The 8,525-nt window shown below is 55.8% G+C and overlaps 1 protein-coding gene and 1 non-coding gene across 2 annotated transcripts; one reads left to right on the plus strand and one right to left on the minus strand.

Annotated features, from left to right (window-relative positions):
* Positions 1 to 38: 38 nt before the first annotated feature.
* HES7 (hes family bHLH transcription factor 7) lies at positions 39 to 2,591 on the minus strand. Its single transcript, XM_059907783.1, has 4 exons — positions 2,535 to 2,591; positions 1,500 to 1,595; positions 839 to 926; positions 39 to 493 (listed from the first exon to the last, which is right to left on the minus strand). The coding sequence occupies exons 1-4, from the start codon at positions 2,574 to 2,576 to the stop codon at positions 39 to 41; spliced, it is 681 nt and encodes a 226-aa protein (XP_059763766.1). The 5' UTR covers positions 2,577 to 2,591.
* A 1,703-nt stretch (positions 2,592 to 4,294) lies between these two features.
* Positions 4,295 to 4,365, plus strand: TRNAG-GCC (transfer RNA glycine (anticodon GCC)). Its single transcript has one exon. It is a non-coding gene; the product is annotated as a tRNA-Gly (tRNA).
* The last annotated feature ends 4,160 nt before the right edge of the window (positions 4,366 to 8,525 follow it).

Here is an 8,525-nt window from a genome sequence, read left to right on the forward strand (position 1 = left end):
CCACCAGCCCCCGTCCCCACCCCCACCCCCCCCAAAGCTCAGGGCCAAGGTCTCCAGAAAGCGGGCGGCGGGGGCGGCGGGGCCTTGGGCGCCCCGTCTTGTCTGTGAGGCGGCGGCGGCGGCGGCGGCAGCAGTCCGGTGAGGGGGGCCGGCAAGCCGGAATCCCCGGCTCGGGGGGAGCAGGGGGACGGGGACCATGCGCAGCGCGGGCTAGGGAGGCCCTTGTGCCCTGGGGGGCGCTGGTGCAGCGCGGGACCAGGCGCTGGGGCGGCGGGGTCCAGCGGCTGGCGCGGCGCTTGGGGCCTCGGATCTACCGGTTCCGGCCGAGGTGGCTTGGGGCGCAGGTAACCTTGCAGCGCGGAGAAGAGCTGGGCTCGGGCGGCCGGGCTGGCGTCGTGCGCGAAGGCCGCCAGGCGAAGCAGGCACTCGCGGAAGCCGGACAAGTAGCAGCTGGCGAGCGCCTCGGCGTCCTGGGCTGGGGACCGGGGAACACCTGAAGCCGCGGCAGCGGGTACGGCCGGCGGGAGGACGGGCAGGGCAGGGCAGGGCAGGGCAGGGCAGGGGTCCCAGAAGGAGGGAGGGAAGGGGCGGGGCGCAGAGATACCGAGGCCGGACAGGCGCACAGACAGAGACAGGAAACCAGATGGACCGACAGAGGGAGAAAATGAGGGAGACACAGAGACAGACACGCGCGGGTGTTATTATTAACCTCGCCTCGGAGCGGAGCATGCCACTCCCCAAGCCCACCGTCCACCACAGGGTCCGCCCCATCTACCCCGGCCCGGGCCCCAGTGAATTCCCCCCTCCCTCCCTCCGCTGCCCCACCCCCGCGCTGTACCCGGGGGCTCCACCCGGCTTCGCTCCCTCAAGTAGCCCACGGCGAACTCCAGTATCTCTGCTTTCTCCAGCTTCGGGTTCCGGAGGTTCTACAGATGGGAGGGGAGGGCGCAGAGACAGAAAGGGGTGGGGAGAGAGGGGGAAAGTGGCAGGGGGAAGAAGGGAGGGGGGATGCGGGAGCTGGGGGTGCCCCTGGATCGCGTTTGTGCGCGGACCACAGAGCGCGCTACCGAATGCGGAGTGCAGATGACCAAGAATGGTCCTGGCCCACCCTGAGACGAAACTGTCCAACCCGAGGGGATGAAACCAACCCACACAGTGTGAGGAGCGGATTTGAACAGGAAACCCGGGGAATGAAATTAACCACCCCGCTGGCTATCTTGGGAGTGTGGGGGAGGAGGAGGGAGAATTTACAGACCCAGAGGTTGAAACTGACTGACCCCGGGAATGAAATTTACAGAGCCGGGTGTGAAACTTACAGACCCGAGGGGTGGCGATGAAGATCGCGTTCTGAGAGCGAGAAGGGGTCTGGGATGGGATTCGAAGGGTCAGGATGCCTTGGGGCCAGGGTCGCCAAAGCAGCATATGCCCCCACCCAAGTGGGAAGCCCTGAGACAGGAGGACGGAATGCTTGGGAGTCCGATGATGGCGGAAGAACTGACCTGGTCTCGGGTCCGCTCCAGCAGCAGCAGCCTCAGTTCTTCCAGGCTGCGGTTGATGCGGTCCCGGCGCCGCTTCTCCACAAGCGGCTTCAGCATCTGCGACCAGCAGGAAAGGGAGAGCGGGCCGACCCGACCGAGACTCAGCGCGGCCGCGCGGGCGTCGGAATCCCGCCGCTGGGATAGTCCGGCCTCCACCCCTTCCCCAAGACGCCAGAGAACCTAAGGCCGGGCCCATTCGATCCCTCTCCGCTCCCCCTCCCAACGCCCCTAGGGTCAATTTCTGGAGCTCGCCTCCTCTCTCTCCCGGGTCTCCTGCATTCTCCTCTCTCATTCTTGTCCTCCCTCCTCCCCTCTCTGTGTCTCTCCTCCTCCTCTTTTCTCTCTACGTCTCCGTCTCGTGCAGTCTTTCTCTGTCTCAGTGGAGAACTTTGGGGGCCCTCTTTGCGCCCAGACACGTGGGCCGCAAGGCGCCGGGCTGAGTTGGTGGCCCTGAGTGTAGAAAGTGAGATACCCAGCGCGACCGCGCCCCCTCTTCTCCCGCTAACCCGTCTGTGCGGTCACCCTTCTCCGCTGGTTCTAAAATCTTCCACCTGGGCTCGGGCCTCTGGAACCAATGCCCTCCAGACCTTCTCTTACAAGGCTGCATTGGCCCAGCTCCGGCTCACACCCCGCGTGGAGCAAGTGCCTATCCTCTCCGCTTTTTGTTTCCACTCTCCTCCCTTAGCTCTGTGCTCCTCCTGCTTATTTTACTCGGACTCTGACCCCCGCCCAAGCCCGCCAGGCCGCAAGGTGTCAACTGCCATTACCCACCCACCCCCAGACCTCTGCTTCTGCCGCCCACCCAGTGCCAGCTCTGACGCTGACCCCTTCTCCATACTTCGCAGCTTCCTCCCCAGCTCCTGGCTCCTCGGGTCCCCCGCGCACCTCTCCCCCTTCCAGCCCTGCATCTCCAGCCTCTTCTCTGACCTTCCATCTCAGGGACCCTGTCCCCTGACCAGCCCAGGAACCTCTGCTTCCTCCCCTCCCGTCTCTCACCTTGGAGCCGTCCCTATTCTCGGCTCGATCCCGGGTGACCATCGCTCCTCCGGACCCTTATGTGGACCGAGTCCCCGCTCTCCCTGAGCCTTATATCTCACAGGCTCCCGAGTAGGGGGTGGTAAAGACCCGGACCCGCCCCTTCGGCACCTGGCTCCTGCCCGACTCTACCCTGGGCACGAGGCTCCCGGAAAGGGGAGGAGCACAAGGGGGAGGGGTACGAGTGGAACTGGCCTGGGAGTGTGGGAAATTAGAGGCCAGTGCAGCACCGGCTGTTTAAGGACCATAAGGCTGTATAATGAGGCGGGACCCAGCTGAAGGGAGGAGGTAATTAGGAGAAGAGAGAGTTTGAGTAATTTGGGGATAGAACTCAGGAGTGGAGTTCAGAGTTCCCCCCGTTCACTATTTCAGCTTTCTTGGGAGCTCACTGTACCCCCCACTAACCCTGAAATCGAAAAGTTAGCACCCCTCAGCCCCTAGGCTGGATCCTATACATCTTTCCCCAAAATTCACCTCCTACTTGAGATAATGAGCCACCTGAGTGTGCTGGCTGGATCCGTTTATTCAACTGGGAGTTTGTCTGCAGGTGGAAGAGAATCTCTGTTCAATCTAAGTCAATCCTATTCAGTTCCCCAATATCTGCGTGTTCATTGTGCCCACTGGGCACTGGTCTAGGCTGGGACCGTTCATACTGAGATATGGACTGGAGGCCCAGTTTATTCCTGCAAGATTCGGTAGAAAACGCTGATGTGTTGTCAAGTAGCTATTTTAGAAGCACAGTGAAGTAGGTGCTCTGGGAAAGGGTCATCGTGAGGGACGGCTGGACTGGGGTGGGGGAAGCCTCATGCAAGAGGAAGCAAGGCTTTGAAGCACGGGTGGAGAGATCTTTCCACTTAGAAGTATTTGATTCAAAACTGATTATAGGAGATTCAGGTGTGCGCCTGCCAGGACACCTGATACAAGTGCGCTCGTGTTGCTTGCTCCTGGGGACCCCTCGTGATTACGGGGGGACAAGGAGCAGGCAGTTTTTTTAAAAAGATAAAAAAGGGAATAAAAAAGGGATCAACACCCACCTCAAACCAAGAGCATGCCACTCTGCAGAATGATGCGTGAGACTTGGAGACTTCAAAACAAAGTGCCTGAGAAGATAAAATCAGAGATTTAACGGGACAGCAAGAATGCCAGGGACAAGGACACAGAAAGGCACGGTGGCGTTGCAGACCGAGTCAGAAGATAGCTGTGGAGTCAGAGACGGATGGGGCTCCTCCGAGCCCTCCCAGCGCCCGTCCACAGCTTGGTTTTTTCACGGAGCCTGCCTTGCCAAAGTCCGAGCCAGGGGAACACAGACCTTGGGGAGGGCGCTCCCATTTGGAATCAGGGAACCCAGCACATCCCACCTCCCCGTACCTGAGCCAAATGGGAGCGCAGATGTGTGGCCCCAGAACCCCCCGCTGCCCCCCTCCTTGGGAACCTGGGCTGGGCTGAGTTTTTCTCACCTGCACGCGAGGCTCGGGGCCCCCGGCGGCAGTTCACACCCGGGTGTGGGGCCGCCCCTGGCCATATGGGGCGACTTTATGGCCGGGTGACCGGATCCAGGCGGGAGGAAGGATGGCCTGGCGCTCCACCCATGTCAACTATTGGGACCGTTTCTCTGCGAAGCCCCTGGCTATAAAGCCTTCCTGGCCATAAAGGCTCCCTGGCCATGGTCGCCTCGACTCCTTACAAATTGAGTTGGATCTACCGAAGGCTAGCGTTCACTTGCATTGGTGGTTCAGTGGTAGAATTCTCGCCTGCCACGCGGGAGGCCCGGGTTCGATTCCCGGCCAATGCACTCTCTGACTTTTCGTCCTTTCTGCAAAGATGTCTTTTCTGATGTATCTGAAAGGCATCTTAAGATTTCTACCCAATATTAATATTAATACTTAGCTTTTTTACTCTGTCGCAGAGTTTGAGGCGCCGGATCCAGACCCTGATTTCGAACGTCCTCACACTCCCAATCCTCCCAGCCTGGGGGTCCGGCTGTCCACACCCCTTCCTCCGCCCCCTGCCCGCACCTCCGCAGGCGTGACCCTGAGAAAGGACCCGGCGCTGGGATCCCTGCCCCGGGGGTCCTCTCAGCCCTCCGCGGGGGAGGGGCGAGGTCCTCCGCCCCTTGAGCTCTAAGGCCCTGGCTCTTCTTTCCTTTTCTCTTCCTCGCTCTCTCTCTCAGTTTCTGTTCTCTGGAGCCCGCCTTCTTTTTCTAAGTCCCCGGTCACGGCCTTTTTGTCCCGCCTTCTATCGGCGTCTCTGTCTCTTTCACATTCTTTCCAGGCCTCTTCACAACTGCTACGCTGGGTCTCTCTGGGTCTTCTGTGGTCTCTGCATCTCTGGCTCCGGGTCTCTCCGGCCTCTGCAGCTCTTTCCGCGTCTGCGTCTCGATCTCTGGGATCGTCTCTCCAGGACTGTGTCGCCTCCCGGCCCTCTCTGCTCCCACGCTCCGGCCATCCCCTGGGAAGCTCGCTCACACCTCCAGGTTCCTGCCACTCCCCGCCCGCCCTTTCCCGGCCGCTTTGATCCCGCACGCGTCGGGCCGGCGGGCGGCCGGGCTCCCGCCAGCTGCCGCGGCCACTTGTGAGCGGGGGCGGGGTGGCCGGGGCTCCCGGGGTCGAGCGCTGGTTTTCCGCCGTCTTCCCCCGCGCTCGCGCCCCTCCTCCGGGCACACTCTGCGGCTGCTGCCCGGGCTGCCGCGGGCCCGCGTCTCTAGTTCGCTGAGTCTGGTCCCTCTCAGTCCCTCTCTCTGGAACTCGCCCCGGGTCTGGGTCTCTGCCTCTGGATCCTGTCTCCTGTCTCTTCCAGCTCCATCTGGGCTTCATCTTCCTGCTTCATCTGGGATAGGCTTGGGGTCTTTTTTTTCGCCTCTGGATTGTGTCAGCGACTGGGAATGCTCTCTTCTCAACTCTAAGGCGTGACAGTGGCCCCCAGAAGGAAACTCTACAACTGTCTGGGCATCTGTATGTCGGTGTGCACGGCCGCTGTACTCAGTCACGAAGCCGCTATTTATGGAGGGCCTCTTGTGCACCAAGTGTTGTTAGGCATTGAGGGTGCCTTGGATCTGGGCTCTCCTTACACTTACATTATGGTGGGGGCGGGGAGAAGACAGAAAATAACTAAGAAAGCAGAAAATAATCTAAGATGGTTATGAGGGTGGGGCCGGGGACAACTGGTCGTGGCAATGACTTGAGAGTGAAGGGCTACTTTACCCTGGGTGATCACGTAATAGGGAAGAACCTTTGTGTTCTGTTACAACTTAATCACTAAAGGGATGTTGCCCATAATCTTAAATTACACATAATGGCCCATCTCTGGGAACCCTGCCTCCCAGGTCATGAGCATTAAGATAAAATACCCTTGTTAGCTCACAGGAAACCTCCTGACCAGGTCCACCTGTGCTGGAAGGCAGACATTAACACATCCCTTCTGGAGGCTGACCAGAGCCAAGAAATGTTTGACTTTACTCCCTCCCCTTTTGGTATAAAAGAAGCTGAATTCTAACTCAGGCAAGATGGTTCTTTGGGATAGAAGTCCACCATCTTCTTGGTCAGCTGACTTTCCAAGTAAAGTAGCTATTCCTTGCCCCCCTACAACTCATCTCTTGATTTATTGGCTTGTGGCAGTGAGCAAGCCTTGCTGATCATGCCCAGCTGGCCCTGCTTGGGGAATTCTCGGGTAAGGCCCTAGCAGCTGCCAGGACCACTCGTCCTGAGTATCTGCCCTTCAAAATTCGCCGAAGCAGCGCCGACTGCCCCAGCACTTGGCAGTTGGAGCAAGGAATCCACGTCTGGGAGCTAATGGGCTCCATACTGTAGGGTAAGTCACTCCGGTGTGTACAGCGGGAAACTTTATTTCCTCTATGTTTGGGGTTTTTTGTCTGGAATAAGCCAATTTGTTTTGTATTTGAGTGGGGGTACCTTGTTGGAGAGAGGAAAGAGTTGCTGAACTTTTACCTAATTTGTGAACCAGTTCGTTTGTTTCTTTGGATGCTAGCGTTTGTGTGTGCCATTTGTGTTTTGTTTGTCTTACATTTCTGTATTCAAAAATGGGGAAATGTTTCAACTATCCCTAAAGAAAGTCCTCTGAGGCACGTTTTGATAAATGACCGGATTACAGCCAAGAACTCATGAGTGGGACGAATATATTTTATTGAAACAATGCGTGGCCACAGTACCTGTCAGGATCTCCAGAAGGGGTTTAGGCATGGTTATCTTGGGACCCTGTGCACCATGTACTGCTACCCTTGCTGTGTTAATTATATCATTTGTGGTCTCCTGTGTCGTTGGTATATGTAAAACCCCAAGACCAAACTTGAGGATTTATTTAGGATTTTCTGTTGTCCTTTGGGTTTTTCACTTCATTTTGTTTGGTACTGTTTCTCCATTTACAACCAAATCAATTTTGCGATATTTAGAGCTTTTACTGATGTCAAATGGAGGAAAGGAACAACGGGGGGGGGGGGAAAGAAGTCTGTGGGACATTCCCAGAGAGAAGAGAAAGGTTCCACTTGGTTCCTAAAATCACCAAAAGCCCCATCCCAGAATTCATCCTGGTTGGTTGATGCCAAAGCAAAAAGTCATCCTTTTGATGGTTAGAAATGATCAATTGCCATTTATGATTTTATGGTGGCTATTCTGTGAAAAAGCAGGGAAGAATAATGAAATCCTTTATGTATAAACATTTTTGCTATTACATCAGGGAAAATAAAAAAAGGAAGGGAATGAGAGCGAGAATATGTTGCTTCAAACCTTAACTCCTCCATCCAAGCAAGCTGTCTTAGCTGCTCTGACCACTATGCCAATATATCCACTCCTTCCAACACCTTGCACTCCTATCCAGCCCCACTTCCTGACACTGGGGCTCAGGACTTCCCCTCATCATAGGAATCAATTAGAAAATCCTGTGTTTGTTAGTTTCTGGGGCACAGGGACTTGGTCTGGTATTGTCACATAAGACCCAACTGGGCACCCAGTTTGGGCCAGAAGGCACTCCCGGGGTGGGGCGATTTCCCTCATGCCGTTATCTCATAGGGGGCCTGAATGCAAACAGCCAGTTGGCGGGGCTTCTCAGACTTGTTTAATTGGAAAGATTGCAACCCTCCTTTACAGGGAGGATCCTTCACACCTGAAGCCCACTTGGCAGCCCCCACAGCTGAACCCAGTTGGGACCCCAGCAAGGGAAGAAGGCCCTTATTAGAGCACTGCTTATTAGTGCACCTTGGCAGGGCTTTGAAAACGGGAACCAAAGCAAAAGGGTTTGAACAAAATTCAAGAAATTCAGCAAAACAAATGAAGAACTCTCAGAATTTTTAGAAAAGATTTATCAGGCCTACAAACATCATACTAATGGAGACCCTGAGGCCCCTGAAAATATTAGAATGGTAAATTTGACATTTTGGGGGGAAAAGTGCCTCAGATATCAGGAGAGAGCTGCAAAGAGGAGATGGTGCTTGATTGAACCCTTGATTGATGATGCTTGATTGAACCCTTCTCAACTGGTAGATGTTGTTCCCTGTTGAACACTTTTAAAGCAACAACAGAAGAAAGAAGATGCAAAACGAAATGCCACTTTCTTTTGGCACAGTGGCATTGGATTCCCAGAAGGCGAATAACCTGAAAAAAAGTAAGCCCCCACTGGGGAAGGAACAACGTGCTTACTGTCAGGAGGAAGAATATTGGAAAACAGATTGCCCTAGGTTAAAACAGAAGAAGAAACACAATAAAAGAAGACAGCCTCTTGCATGGTAGAAAGAGAGGAACACTCTGATGAATGAAGAGGCCCAGGGACTCCCTTGGACTTGAGGTGCCCAGTTCCAATTTCCCCACAGGAGTCCCGGGTAAAATCGACAGTGGGAAATGAGCTGATTAACTTTCTGATAGACCTCACCCTGAAGTTTTTTCACCACAACAGCTTGACGTCAGTCCCATCAGAACAGGCTTTAAGCCTACAGATGGAACTCAT

The sequence above is a fragment of the Balaenoptera ricei genome, chromosome 20 (genome assembly GCF_028023285.1).
Source record: "Balaenoptera ricei isolate mBalRic1 chromosome 20, mBalRic1.hap2, whole genome shotgun sequence".
Lineage (NCBI taxonomy): Eukaryota > Metazoa > Chordata > Mammalia > Artiodactyla > Balaenopteridae > Balaenoptera > Balaenoptera ricei.

Bases quoted from the DNA above. Each gene is read 5' to 3' on its own strand.
- HES7 (XM_059907783.1), bottom strand. From the start codon at position 2,576: ATGGTCACCCGGGATCGAGCCGAGAATAGGGACGGCTCCAAG. The intron at 1,596-2,534 runs GTGAGAGACGGG...TGCTGGTCGCAG, and splicing joins AGAATAGGGACGGCTCCAAG to ATGCTGAAGCCGCTTGTGGA. The intron at 927-1,499 runs GTCAGTTCTTCC...TCCCATCTGTAG, and splicing joins TGGAGCGGACCCGAGACCAG to AACCTCCGGAACCCGAAGCT.